Source organism: Trachypithecus francoisi, unplaced genomic scaffold (genome assembly GCF_009764315.1).
Source record: "Trachypithecus francoisi isolate TF-2019V2 unplaced genomic scaffold, Tfra_2.0 Lachesis_group7, whole genome shotgun sequence".
NCBI lineage: Eukaryota > Metazoa > Chordata > Mammalia > Primates > Cercopithecidae > Trachypithecus > Trachypithecus francoisi.
Window position 1 is genome coordinate 72,556,574 of NW_022681472.1, and position 15,357 is coordinate 72,571,930.

Here is a 15,357-nt window from a genome sequence, read left to right on the forward strand (position 1 = left end):
CAATGCCACCATATGCCACTTTACTTGAAGCCAGATCAATTGTCTATTTCCATTATCCCACTGATTTTCAAATATCATTGTATGATAGCATCAGCAATACTATGGTTCAGATGTGCATGGCTAGATAACTGAGGAGGAAAATGGAGCATACTTCATAAAACTCCACTAACTATATACCTTCCTAGCTACCACTGGCTCTTTTCATATATTATTATAATCTCAAGCACTTTCTTTCAGTCATCTGGATTACGACTAAGCTCCAATGATTCCATCCTTAGTGCCAGGTTATTGTGCAATATTCTGACAAATAATGGAATCCATGAAGGAGCACTGTTTTTCCAGTGTTTTATCATTGACCTCATTGTTACTTCTCAATTTACACAAAAAAACTGAGCTCTACAGAGCCTAGTTTGATTAAATAGCTCCTTACTACCAAGATGCAGCATTAGAAAATTTTAATCAAACTGGAAAAACTAACAGAATCCTAGACAGAGCTCTGTACAATGAAATGTACTAACAAATTGACCCTGGCATTGAAGAGAAAATGAGATGTCCTGTTTTCAACTGAGTCTAAGCACTCTACCTACAACTCTAGGGCTCATAATATTTGAAGACTCCATATGGCCTAGAATATAGCAGGCAAGGAGAAAGACCTAGAGTCTGAGTACAGAACATCCTTAGGCCAGGATCTTCAAGTCTATGCTGTAACTGTGAGTAACTGAATTATTCTCATGCCTTAGTAGCTCCAGCAGTGACTAAATGAAGTATATTATCTAAGTTCTAAGCCAAGTTCACATTTTTGATATGTGATACTTAAATTGTTCTTATAAACACATTCGCTGTGTTATTTGTGTCTGTGGATGGCATTTTCTTCTATTTCCCCTGATTTTCTGACTATATTGAATTCTGGGGTACTCTGAGTTATGAAGTATTTTGGAAAACTAGGTAGTACCTGTCATCAATTTGGTTGAGAGGTCAAACTGTTACAATCCAATCTTGGAACTATATAAAGAGATTTGACAGTTGCTATAAATTCGAATGAAGTATATCATTTTTAGTGTTTAAAAAAAAACTCAAAACTGTGTTGCTAAAAAAAAAAAAAAAAAAAGCATGGTTTAAATACAAAGGGGAAAAGGCCTTTTCAGGTTCAGAGATGAGAACAGCTTGATCTTATTTTGATCCTATTCTGACGAATGTAAGACATTCAACTGTTACAATACAAAAATTGAGCACTGCTAACTTAATAGGTGACAGACCAGATCCATGCAATAAACCATATGCAAAAGACATGTAATTAATGAGATACCATCTTTCATCTGGCAAATCAGCAAAGTGGTAGATGTGTGTGTTTTAATTATGGATCTGTGAGGCTGACAAGAGCACAGCAAAAGACAGTCACGCCCAGACAGCTTGTGAGACTCTGGGTGGATATAATGTTTTTGGATAATAATTTGGCAAAATAAATTATAAGCCTTAGAAATGCCTAGACTCTTTGGCTTATTAAGATCACTTCAGGGATTCCATCCTAAAGAAATAGAGATGTCGTTTAAGATACATGTAGAAAGTCATTGCTTGGATAAAGATATAGTTAGCTATAAAAAATAAATAATTAAAAAGAACATTAATAGTAAATAATGGCATATTGGTTTAAACAAACAGAAGAAGTTCATGATAGGATGCATAATACAGTAAAAAAAATTAAAACACTGAAACGTGGTCTGAATGTATTAGAGGTAAACAAGTAATAGGATAGAATTAAAAGGCCAGAAACAACCCAAAGATACATAAAAATGCAGAGAAAACACTGAAGAAAGAAATGTATTGGGGCTAGGCACGGTGGCTCATGCCTGTAATTCCAGCACTTTGGGAGGCTGATGCAGGCAGATCACTTGAGGTCAGGAGTTGGAGAGCAGCCTGGCCAACATGGTGAAACCCCATCTCCATGGCACATGCTTGTAATCCTAGCTACTTGGGAGGCTGAGGCCTGAGAAACGCTTGAACCCAGGAGGCGGAGGTTGCAGTGAGCTGAGATGGTGCCACTGTACTCCAGCCTGGGGGACAGGGTGAGACTCTGTCTCAAAAACAAACAAACAAACAAACAAACAAAAAACAAAAAAATCTTAGCATTTGGCATATTACTTGAAACAGGACTTCAAATTCAAGGAATTTATCCTAAGGAAATAATATTGAATCTGCACAGTAATTTGACCTTGAGATGATTTACTGCAATGATGTACATAAAGATAAAAAGCCAGAAACAACTGGAATCTACTCAAATTGGGGATTAATTTAAATAATTAGATGATATCATAAATGGAATATCATATAGTCATTAATTATAGAAAAAATCTAATAACATGAGAAAATATTAACATTATTAAGCAGAAAAACAAGTTATAATGCAAGTATATGAAGACTCCTTTTTAAAACTAAAACTATCACAAATTTTAAATTTACATATAAAAACGAATATATATGTTTGTGTGGATATATATGTTAATAGTGGTTTTGCATGAAGGAATTACTTTATATTTTATGTTTTAAGTGTTTTCTATTAGTTTCTAAAATGAATGTGTCCTTACTTAATCATCACTCCTGTAATCCCACCACTTTGGGTAGTCGAGGCAGGAGGATTGCTTGAGCCAGGAGTTCAAGACCAGTCTGGGCCACATAACGAGACCTCGTCTCCATAAAAAATAAAAAATTAGCCAGGCATAGTAGCTCGTACCCATGGTCCCAGCTACTCAGAAGGCTGAGGTGGGAGGATTGCTTAAGGTCATTCCAGCCTGGTGACAGAGAGAGACCCTGTCTCAAAAAAAAAAAAAAAAGGGTACTCGGCACTCCAAAAGGGAGAAAAAATAACATTCAACATTCTTTAAGAAGGACCTATGAAGGATCTTAGATGGAGGACAGGATTAAAAAAGCAAAAGATAACTCTATTAAATACTCAAATCTGCTACTGTGAACAGAGGTAATGACTCAATTGATTTTAATTGAGGAGACTGCTTTTGGAGGGACAAAAGTTTGCTTGCAGGAAGAAAGCCCTTGGAAGTCATTATGATCCTGTCCCCTTCATGGGAATGGGCCTGGGTCCTAAACAGCCCTTTTTACCCAGTTCCAGTATGAAAAAAATATACACTATGCCTAAGAGGACACTGACCAGAAATTGCTCTAGGGTGGGAGCAGGAGCCCAAGCTCAGCGTGGGGTGGATAAATGCCCCAGTGTGCCTGGAGCATGACCAGCACTGGCTCTGAGTCAGGATGGCAAGAAAAGAGCAATGTGGACCAAGCAGGGTAACTTCAGTTTCTTGGTATTACTCAGACTTCTCAATGTAGGTTCCACATCACATTAGCTTTTAGAGCAGTCATCACTTTTCCCGAGTGAATTCTCCAAAAGGAAGGCCACAATGCCCCCACTTCATTTTGGGAACACCTCAGAATCACCTCAGTGAATATCTCTGCTCTCCTTCCTTCAAGCCTGTAATGCATGCGTGTGCAGCTTCCTGAAACTTTTCCTAGCTCTTTGTGCTACTTTGGTGTAGCCTCGGGCCAATGCTATCTGCTCTATTTCCAAAGGTTTTAATCATCTCCATGCTTCCTTTTTCTTTTTCCATCCTACCTTAAAAAAAAAAGCAACTTGAGGATGGGCACCCATCTGCCTAAAAGATTTTCTGCTTTCACAAATTTAACACTTTCTGCGCCACATGGGTATGATCCTGACTTTCCTCTTAACACAACTTTGCCACACTGACGCTGGTTGGCTGGCTTGCATAAGACTTGAGAATTAATTCTGCTGTCCCCCAATGCCATTGGACTGTGGTGTCCAGAAAACTACTCATATTTTTAGAATGGTAGAGGATTTGCCCTTACTTGGCCACTATATATATTTTTCTTTTTCTTTTTTTGAGATGGAGTTTTGCTCTTGTTGCCCAGGCTGGAGTGTAATGGTGCGATCTTAGCTCCCTGCAACCTCCGCCTCCCAGGTTCAAGCTATTCTCCTGCCTCAGCCTCCTGAGTAGCTGGGATTACAAGCGTGTGCCACTACGCCTGGCTAATTTTTTGTATTTTTAGTAGAGATGAGGTTTCACCTTGTTGGCCAGGTCTTGAACTCCTGCTTTCAGGTGATCCACCTGCCTCAGTCTCCCAAAGTGCTGGGATTACAGGAGTGAGCCGCTGAGCCAAGCCATTAAATATTTTTTTCTAAATGAACTCCAGAAACATGTCTTCAAAGGATGCCATTGAGTGTAAATGACAAGACAGTCATGACCCACATATCCCTGAAATGATGTAAGACCGAGTCAATCTCTGTGTCATTGAGTATAATTTCTCCCCATGTAGGTTTTCCTTTGTAGAGTTTGTCAGGAATGAGAGTATTTTCTTGGGTATGGCAAAGCAGATAAAAGAGGTTAACCAATATATCCGAGTACAGGAATCTGGTTTTGCCCCGTTGGACCAATCACACATCACTGATAGCAAAACAGAAGGCTGAGAGAAGTGTATAAAGGACCATTATTCAAGCCCAAGAGCCAAGTGGTCTCACTTACCTCTAGTGTAGTTAATACAATCTTCTCAACTGAAGAAAAATAAGCCTCCCACAAGAATTGTGTCTGCTGTCTAAGTGCTAGGATTTTATCCTGATGAATAGACCTGATTGTAGAAGGAATCTGTAACACAAGGTGAACACATAGGAATTATAACTGTAAAACCAAGAGATGTACTTGATCAAAATAACCCAACTGGGTTAGGCTTTTATTCTTCATAGCATTCGACTTCTAGCATAGATCTACTAAAAATCATCAACTCTTAAGTTGAAATGACCTTAAGAAGTGTCAGCTACAAAGAGCACTTACTGGGAATCCGCCCCAGTGGCCTTTGATGTATGAAAGTTACAGTTCACCTCTAAGATTCAGAAGCAGCTTATCAGTTGCTTAGGTAAGTCTATAGTCACAATTGCTGCTTCCAGAAATCCTCAACCTTGCACAAGAACAACCAAATTTTACAGAGGAGTAACTATAGGTCTTGGGGAAAGGCCAGAAGACTTTATCTCCCAAGCACTTCTATGATTGGTCATCCCAGGAACTATAAAACATCTATAAAAGGACTTTTTAGAGAATGTCTATGAGCCTTCCCATCCAAGCTGAAGCTAGGGTCAGTCACTTTTATGTACACATACCTTCCACCTCACCTTTGAGCCTTTCTGCTTCCCATATCTCTCTTTCCGCCTTCAGCCCTTACCCAAGTCTAACTGGATCTCTCAACTGTCATATATGTTTAGTAATCACTGCTCTCTTCCAGGGTATACAGTTTTAAAGGAAGGACCTATATCTTGTTATCCTGCTACACATTTTCAGGTTAGCAGAGTGGTTTTTATATAGTAGTTATTAAGAAATAGGAGGTGAATATAACCACCTGAAGCCACCACAGGGACATCATTATTTTTAATGGTAGTATAGCTGCTGAATGGCTAGGCCCAGGGGCACGGGAGTCAGAAAGATCAAGGAAGGATTCTTCCCTCTACCATTTACTACCTGTGCTTTCTTGAACGAGTTAGCTGATTTCTCAAAGACTCCACTTCCTTACTCATAAAGTGGGGATAAAGTACTAAGGTTTTAATGACGATTATACAAGTGCTTAGCACAGTGCCTAAAACATGGAAAACTTAATTAATATAACTTACAATCACTACTATCATTATTGGTATCAGAGTGATGCTATTAAAACTTGGACCAGTTGCTTAATGTCTGCAAGGGAAACTGCTTGGGTCTGGAGTTCTGAAATGTACTTCCTGAGTCTGGTAAGTGTTCTGGGCTTGTTCCCTATTTTCACCTACAGTTCAAGGTCTATTTCATTTACAGAGTCTATAGTCTTAAGGGAAGATTCCTTGTGATTAGCAATTGCCCTTTTGTGCTCACCTCTTTCTGCATGCTTGCCTCCATAACATATGACTAATCTGACAGATATGGGAGTCTGGGCAAGAAGGAGAAATGCTCCGTTAGCTGCTTTAATAGGAAAGTTACCCATGGCATTTGACTACGACTGTAACAGAGTTTCCATTGGAGGGGAAGGAAGTGGTAGCGCATTTTTGAATTCAACACTCCCCTTAGGAGGAGCAATAACACAGCTTCACAGTAAGAGGAGAAGGAAAAGCTCACTTGGTTTGGCAATGTCCAAAACCAGATACTAAATCTGTGTCCCAAAGTGTATACCTGGATTTGCAACACTGAAGAAACAGAGGCAACAGGTAAAGGAGAAACACTGGCAGGCAAACATTAGCCTGTAATCAGAGCTCAAGGTCAAATGGAAATAAAACATTCTTTGAGAAGGTAGAGAAATCATTCATATCATAGAACCTTTATAAGTCCAAGGAAACTGATTTTTATTTACTCACTGAGAAAGTCACCTAGATGGCCAAAGAAAGATTAGAAAAAAATTATCCTGTTCAATTTTCATAATCATACCCTCTTCTAAATGCCAAGAAGTAACTGCTAAGAGTTATATAGGTTGGCATCACTGTTTTATCGTGGCCATGAGGAAACAGTCTACTAGAAAAATGCCTAAGGCTGGGTGCGGTGGCTCACACCTGTAATCCCAGCACTTTCGGAGGCCGAGGCAGGTGGATCATGAGTTCTGGAGTTCGAGACCAGCCTGGCGAATATGGTCAAACCTGTCTCTACTAAAAATACAAAAATTAGCTGGGCATGGTGGTGCGCACCTGTAGTCCCAGCTACTCGGGAGGCTGAGGCAGAAGAATCACTTGAACCCAGGAGGCAGAGGTTGCAATGAGCCTAGACTGCACCACTGCACTCCAGCCTGGGTGAGAGAATGAGACTGTCTCAAAAAAGAAAGAAAGAAAGAAAAAGAAAGAGAAAGAAAGAGAGAAACGAAAAGAGAAACAAAGAAAAGAAAGAGAAGAAAAGGAAAGAAAGAAAAGAAAAGAAAGAAAGAAAGAAAGAAAGAAAGAAAGAAAGAAAAGAAAAGAAAAGAAAAGAAAAATGCCTAAAGCTATCATTGCTATATAGTCTCCAGAAAATTGAGTCTGCTGCGGTTATGAAAGGAGAAAAAGAATATCACAGACTCACCTACCAATGCTGTTCTCCTCTCTTAAATAAGATGCATCTTCCTCTTACTACACCAAGTGCAAGGTATTCTACTGGTTTGTGATACGATACAAGTGTCTGACAGCACTATGCAAAGTGCTCTGGAAGACAACTCCAGTTGATTGAAAAGACAGAGTTCCAAGTTTTAATGGCATTTGGCTATTGGTTATTAATCTGCTCGTCCTGAGAGACAGGTATCGGAAAGTGATAAATTAATTCCAATTTGGCTGGATTGTTTTGGAAGTTGCCGAGCTCAATGAAGTCTTAATAAAAGGTCATGTATGGTAGCAAAACAAACGGAATGCACCAGAATAGATATAAGAAAGTCACATTAAGCTCTCTTGGTGACATGATGACAAGAATATATGCAAATAAAAACATCCGAGCTGTTCTAAAACAGGAAATGAAAAATCGTAACATAACAAAAAAACATTTCCCAGAGCAGACATTTGGGCTGGGTGCCAACTCTTTAAAACCATTGTTAATGACAGTACACAGTTGCTGTTCAATATGGAGGCAGCTGTGCAAAGACAGACTGCATGTGAGAGGGGAAAACACCAGCAAGTCTGGGTGGGTGGGAGTGATAAAAATCAAAATCTTCAGAGTCAAGCCAAAAAGTTGCTTCAGAAGATGAAATGTCCATCAACTTTGGTGAAATGGTAGAAACTGGAGAAGCAGCTGGGCACAGTGGCTCACCCCTGTAATCCCGGCACTTTGGGAGGCTGAGGCAGGTGGATCACGAGGTCAGGAGTTCAAGACCACCCTGGCCAACATGGTGAAACCCCATTTCTACTAAAAATACAAAAATTAGCTGAGTGTGGTGGCAGGCACTTGTAATCCTAGCTACTCAGGAGGCTGAGGCAGAAAAATCGCTTAAACCTGGGAGGCAGAGTTTGCAGTGAGCTCAGACCATGCCATTGCACTCCAGCCTGAGTGACAGAGAGATTCTGTCTCAAAACAAAAAAAGAAAAGGAAAAAAAAGAAAAGAAAAGAAAAGAAACTGACAACCACAATTAAGTATACTAAAATGTGCTCCATACCAAAGACACGTTTTCAATTTGTTCACATCCAATTCATGGGAGCATTGGTATATAAAAGGAAAATTATGGGTGGTGCTTTTTATTCCCTTTATTTCTCAAATTTCTTTTAATGATCAAGTATTACATTTTAAAAAGGAAGAAAAAAGACAACATGGACAAGCATGACCTGCATCACGCTTGTTTGGCTTTTCATGAATAAATGATTTTGGCATACACGATCTCTGCGTGGGGAAAACTCTTCCTTGGTGTTTCTGCAAGGCCTTCCTTTCCTTAAGGAATCACAGTGGGAAATCATTGGCATAAAAGTGGCCCTTTCACAAAACGTCCAGACCCCTTTCTCAATGAACACCTAAAAAATGAAGTTGCATTCAGGGCAGAATAACTTATCCCCCCAAAAAACAGATTCTGCTAGATTCCTACCTTTGTTTCTGAGATCCTAGGTACCATGGAGATCACAAACTGAGTACCAGACAGAGTAATGTTTCAGGAGCTGTGGTCACTTTCGTTTGCTTAACCCATAGGTCTCTCAGTTACAGTTAGTTCATCTGTTATTTTAGGGAAAGTGCTGCATTACTTCACCAGTCAGCTAGCAGACTGGGCAGCAGCACAGAAGGAGAATCAACAACAGACTTAGAGGCCGGGCACGGTGGCTCACGCTTGTAATGCCAGCACTTTGGGAGGCTGAGACGGGTGGATCACCTAAGGTAAGGAGTTCAAGACCAGCCTGGCCAACATGGTGAAACCCCGTCACTATAAAAACTACAAAAATTAGCCAGGCGTGGTGGTGAGCTCCTGTATTCCCAGCTACTTGGGAGGCTGAGGCAGGAGAATCTCTTGAACCTGGGAGGTGGAGGTTGCGGTGAGCTGAGATTGCACCACTGCACTTCCAGCCTGGGCGACGGAATAAAACTCCATCTCAACAATAACAACAACACAACAAAAGACCAAAAAAACAAACAAAAACAAAACAAAACAAAAAAACAAACTTAGAAACTCAATTTAATGGATATCCAAAAAATAAAAGGGCAAAAACATTAAAAAACAATTCTACAAATATTTATAGTAATTCAAAGATAAAGTGGATGGTGCAATAAAATCCTTAGTAATTAAAAAAAATACATGATCATTCTTGCCCTCAGATTTCTCTGTGAGTATTGTATCCCCCTCCCTAGGCAGCTCTTGAGCAGTTCAAACTTTTATTAGGGGCTGCTCATTTAAATATACATCCTGAAGATAACACTCGCTCAGACACCCAGACTGGATCATTTGAGGAATGATAACACTAATTACAAGAACAAGCCCTAGAGACCTCTCTCTTTCTGAAAATTAATCTGAAGGCAAGTGCAGAAACAGAGGAAAAGTATATGAAACAGTAGGGTAGAATACAAACTCTCTGGTAATATTTCTAAAAATTCTGGCTATTGAAAGGGGTGGAGATCCACTTCTTCTTGAAAATCAAAGCTCCCATTCTTTACCTGCAACTTCTTTTCGGAATATATTCTGGGGACCTGGGCAGATTTTGCTGGAAAGTGAACAATGTCATATTAAATGACTTCATATTCACCATGACACAGGTAATTTTCTCCTGATAAAATTTCTTTTATAGAGCCGACCTTTTGGATTCATCTTCTTTGAAAGTTTGGACGGAGGCAGCAATAATCTGCTGACGTGTTGAAGGCCAGAGCCCCTTCCTTACCTGTAATAACAATCTCTCATCGCCTATGACGGCAGCTTGGTTCCAATTAATCACTTCAGAGAATGGCAACTCCCATCCATTGCTGAGCATCACAGGGACGCAGGCAGCCTGAGCAAAAAAAAGGGGACTTCGTGAATGTGAGGAAAGCGACAGCAGAAACTGTTCCAATCAGAGGTGAAATCAGTATAAATTCAATGACTGGCATTTTTGACATTGCATGAATCCTGGACTGCCCAGGCCAGAAGGAAAGGAAGCTGTTATGAGTTATCAAGTCACACAAAGGTTGTACGTATCCAGACTAGATTTTAATATTTGCAAGTCTTGCCCTAGAATGCTAAAACCCCATTTCTATTCTAGTGCATGATTTGGCTGACCTTACTTCCATAGAGATGACTGGCCTTGCTGGAGAAGTTTTTATTGATGTAACAAAGCTCGCACCAACAAAATCTGAGTATAGAACCAACCTTGAATATAAACAGTCTTGTCAACGTTAACTCCCACAAGTCCACGTGCAAAGTGATTTACCCCAATGTCATGAGCAACAAAGAGCAGAATGGAGCTCAGCATTCCTATGTAGCAGTTCGTGGACTTAACAGTATAGACTGTTCACATTTCCCTTGTTCTGCAAACACCTAAACCAGAACTTTGTTCCCTTCAGTGTGGAGTGATCTAAACCATAGTCATACCAATTTACAGTCTGTGCCAGGAAATAAACAGCCAAGAAACACTAGGTTAATGACAAAATACTGATTCCAAATAACTCATAATCCAAATCAGAGAACAATTTTTCTTTATGCAACATCCCAGGAGGCGACAAGAACATTAGTGATGGCATGCTATGCAGAACACACACAGAGAGTAACTTGGAAAAGACATTCCAGAGAAGGAAGTTCTTCTGTTGGAGGGCATGACAGAATGATTTACGGTTAAGATGGCAGAGATAAGAAGTTATGAAGCACTGTAGCAAAAGCACAGATTTAGGCATGGTACAGGGAATAGAGGAGGAAAGAACATAGCAGCAAAGGGTCAAGGAATGGAGGATGAGAGAGGTTGAGGGCATGCTTTCTCTTGCAATCAAAGAAGGCTGGTTGCAACTTCCAGGTGGGAAATGTGGATGACTGTCTCAAGAGGACATTTCTGCAGAGTGAGTTTGATAAGCTGAGAAATTCCTACCACAAAGGCTCCAGGGGTGGAGCCAGGATCTCTGAACTGCAGAGCCTTGGAAGAGCTGGCCATCTGAGTAATAACACCATGCTAGGGATCATTCTCAAAATTTAAAGGAACCGAGAGACAATTAAGATGCAGGCATAAAAGACAATTTTGCTTTTAGGGAATAAAGGGAAAGAGTAGGGCTGCTTTTTAGAGTCCAGCTAGGCTGGAACATTCAGTTACCCAGGAAAAATATTCCTGTTTAAGAATGGCTGACATAACTTACAGGAGAAAGAGGAGGTGAGAGAGATTGTCCAAGTTGGCAATCAGATTTGCCTTCTGTTTCTAAACATGACCCAGAAGAATCCACCATTTAACTTCTTACATCTAAAATTACTGAGTAAATCCTCCCTCCACCCCCTACTTTTCAAAAATGTTTTAGATTTTCTTGAAAATATTTTCAGATCCTCAAGGGAAACCACACCTTCTCTTTAGCTATCGCAGGAGAGGTGATAATGTCCAACCTGATTAATCTGGCTTTGGTCCTCAGCCCTATTCTGGGAAGGCTCCAGGGCCTCTTACCTGCAAAGCCTCCAGGAATCTGAAGGACCCAAGCCTGCGACCACGAGGAACCAGACAGAAAGTGGCATTGTGCAGCATTTCCCGATAATCATACCTAGAAAGAGAAGAGGAGTGATCAGCAAATGAAGACCCATCGCGAATGTGGGGATGTTGACCATAGGTGGGCGTCCATGTGCGTGAATTTACGCAAAGCAACTTGGGAAAGTCACCAGCAGGCAGCTCTTGCTTTTCCATTTTGAGGAAGGAGGTTGGGTTGCTGCATGAAGAACAAACATGAATCACCATGTTGGACAAAGCAATTAGGATCCCTTTTGCAAGCAGTATATATAAAGACGAGTCTGATTGTTCTGGCAACAATTTGGTTTGCCCAGTCTTTGCTTCCAAAATCAGATTTTTGAGTCTTGATAAAATATGTTGCCCCATAGGCTTAAAAAGAAGAAGAAAAAAATTACTGGTGCTTCTCCTTCTCCTTTAACAATATGGCATTCAGCAAAACTAAGACTGTTCTTGTTCCCTATCCCTTCAAAATCATGCTATTAAAAACTATTCAGAAAACCTCAGTCACAAGCACAAAACAATGTTTGTCTTCTTCGAGATGGAGTTTCTACACTTAACCAAGAACAATCAGTTACCCAGGAAAAATATTCCTGTTTAAGAATGACTGATATAACTTATAGGAGAAAGAGGAGGTAAGAGAGAGGGATGCTAGCCTAAGAAAGGGAAAAAAAGAATAACGAGAAAAGAAAAGAAAAGAAAAAAAAAAGCCTGAAATAGTAGGGGGTACTGGAAACTGGTCTACAGTAGAGATGAGTTTATGTTACTCAAATACCATTTAACGACATTACACTGTTTTTGTATTTTGAAAAAAAAAATACAAAATATGAGTGTTACCTGACTCTTTACGCCAGGGAAGTTTAAGAAAGATAAAAAGCATTTCATGTTGTTTAGGACTGTCACTTTTAAAATGATTACCACAAACACATTCCTACATAGGCAGTTTCAAGTACATTATGAGTTTAAGAAAACTTGGGAAAGTAGAGATGGCTCATGTCCTGTAAAGGCCCCGATTCTTACAGCCAAGATGAAATCACTCTCATTTTTCAAGAGCTTCCAATGCTGAGCAGACAGGTGTGACTTTGACAGTAGCATATGTCACCACCATTTTCTGACTCTAATAGTCTAATTTAATCATAGCCTAAAGGCACTGAATTCTTCCCTCTTCTTTTTGGGCTATTGGTATATACATTTATATTTTTAAAGTCCACATCTATTTTTATATTCTCATACAAACTAGGCATACGGGAGTAAGCCAATTTTCAATTATAAACCCGTCATTAAGGAGAGACATCATGCAAAGGACCATTTGCTTAAACAAGCGCGTACAACTAATTTGCACAAGAAAAGGTCACCGTGAATGGATTAAGATTATCTCCACTGAGAGTAAAAATTTTCTAAAACTCTTGCTGCATTAATTAAATTGCAAAATAGACTTCAAAGTAAAAAAGATTTTTAGGAAGGCTTGAATTTAGTTAAATAGAAAAATAATAATAAATTATATGGTAGTGATTTCTTCTTCCTCACCAAACACAGGGAAATGGTTGACAAATATATTCAAGTTTAAATGTTGATAATATCTGAATCTCTGCCTAATAGATGGAGAAGAGAGAAATGTGTACACACACACACACACTCACAAAAATATATGAATAAAGTTTAAGCTGATTTTTTTAATACAGAAAGGTCGAATATACTTCAGACTACAGCAAGATTTAATAAGTGCCCAGAATAGAAACCCCTGAGGGACTAGCACAGAAGGTCCTACATCCTCATCATTAGCCTACTAAAAATGTAAAATCCTATTAATGTTCTGCATTGTAACAAGTTTCAAAGTTGCTAGTTGCAGAATTTACTTTAGGGAATGTGTGGAGGAAGAGGAAGGGCAGAAAACTTATAGGGAAAATTCAAATGACAGGTATAGTGGGTTGCTTAAATGGTTATATAGAAGGACTATTTGCTGATATAGCAAGTCAGGTTGACATGATCGAAGCTTGTATTCCTTCACATAATAGGTAATATGAGCTGTGGGAAGAACACCCTTGCAGGAATTAGGAAACCACTAGGTAGCTGTGAAACTTAATAAAACCCATGAGTTTTCTACCTGTTTCCTTATCTGCAAAATGAACTAGTTGGGCTAGATGACCATAGATTCAGTTTTAGTATTCGATTATTCTTTATCTTATCATTTTTACATAAGAAAGAGGAATGTCCTTTGAGAATATCCCACTGCTTGTGTTTCCATACCCATTATATGTATATGTATATGTGCACAATTCCATACCCATATATGTGTGTATATGTATACATATATGTATCTGTTCATATGTATGCAGTGCAGGTCTAACATATGTGTGTATTCACATACAGGCTCATACAGAACACATACACTCATACCTTAGAACAATGCTTTTCATTCAGATTTCTAAGCATGCTCAGCCCGTGAACCAGCCTCTCTCTTCTGCTCAGCCCGTGAACCAGCCTCTCTCCTCTGCCCTCTGGACAGTGAGTCTATGAATAACTAACATGTTCTACCTGAAGGAAGAATGACGCCCCACAAGTGGGCAGACAACAATTCTAGTTTGACTGCATGCTTGGTCCTCTCCCACTCAGTCCACTGTGATGCTCTTTCACACTGCACATCAGCCTCCTTGTAGATGCTTAAATCCACTCATTTATTCATTCGTTCTTTCAAGAAATACTGTGTTTCAAACACTATCCCATGTGAACAGATGGAGTCCAGAGAAGGTCTTCTTTAGTTGCCGGAGCTACCAAAGAAGCACCTGACAATGAGAAAATGCTGATGAGATGAGAATTGAAGATATAAACATCTCTTGGGAGTATTTGCATGACAAGAGGAGATTATAGAAGGCCCACCTTCCAGAAGAAACACAAAGAACTCTGTGGACACTCTCCCCAGCAAAACAACAATTTAGTAACAATCATAAAAACATTTTAAGTCTCTAAGAATTGTCCTAAGGGGATAATGACAAATAGAGAAACAGTCATCCAAGAAAATCTACCAAATCTTGGCAAGAACCATGAGAGTCTGTGGCAACTGGTCCCTGACCTGTTCCATGACCAACCCCTACTAGCTCTGCCTTACAGGAGCTTTACTCTGGGGCAGTGCAGTCAGGAAGGCTGGGCTTTCAATCCCCTCAGGTCCCATCAAGAAAGTGAAAAACAGCCTACAGAAAGAGAGAATGGGCCAGGCACAGTGGTTCACATCTGTAATCCTAGCACTTTGGGAGGCCGAGGCAGGCAGATCACCTGAGGTCAGGAGATTGAAACCAGCCTGGCCAACATGGTGAAATCTCGTCTCTACTGAAAATACAAAGTTAGCCGGGCATGGTGGCACATGCCTGTGATCCCAGCTACTTGGGAGGCTGAGAAAGAAGAATCACTTAAATCTGGGAGGCGGAGGTTGCAGTGAGCCGAGATAGTGCCATTGCACTCCAGCCAGGGCAACAAGAGCAAAACTCCAACTCAAAAAAAAAAGGGGGAGGGGGGCAGAACGTATTTGCCAATCATATATATGATAAGGGACTTTCATCTAGAATACATAAAGAACTCTTCTGACTCAACAATAAAAAGACAAATAATCCAATTTTAAAAGAGGCTAAGGATTCGAATAAACTTTTTTCCAAACAAGACACATAAAGTGCCGATAAACACATGAAAAGATACTCAACATCAATAGTCATTAGGGAAAAGCAAATCAAAACTACAATGAGATACC

General features: G+C 39.8%; 1 protein-coding gene across 1 annotated transcript in view; it reads right to left on the reverse strand.

Moving 5' to 3' along the window:
* Nucleotides 1-15,357, reverse strand: part of EXT1 (exostosin glycosyltransferase 1) — a 321,186-nt gene that overhangs the window by 27,241 nt on the left and 278,588 nt on the right. The window contains exons 2-4 of the mRNA XM_033203373.1: nt 11,565-11,658; nt 9,834-9,941; nt 4,545-4,664 (exon numbers count right to left, since the gene is read on the reverse strand). Of these exons, the coding sequence (XP_033059264.1) occupies nt 4,545-4,664; nt 9,834-9,941; nt 11,565-11,658 (322 nt within the window). The remainder of the gene's footprint in view (nt 1-4,544; nt 4,665-9,833; nt 9,942-11,564; nt 11,659-15,357) is intronic.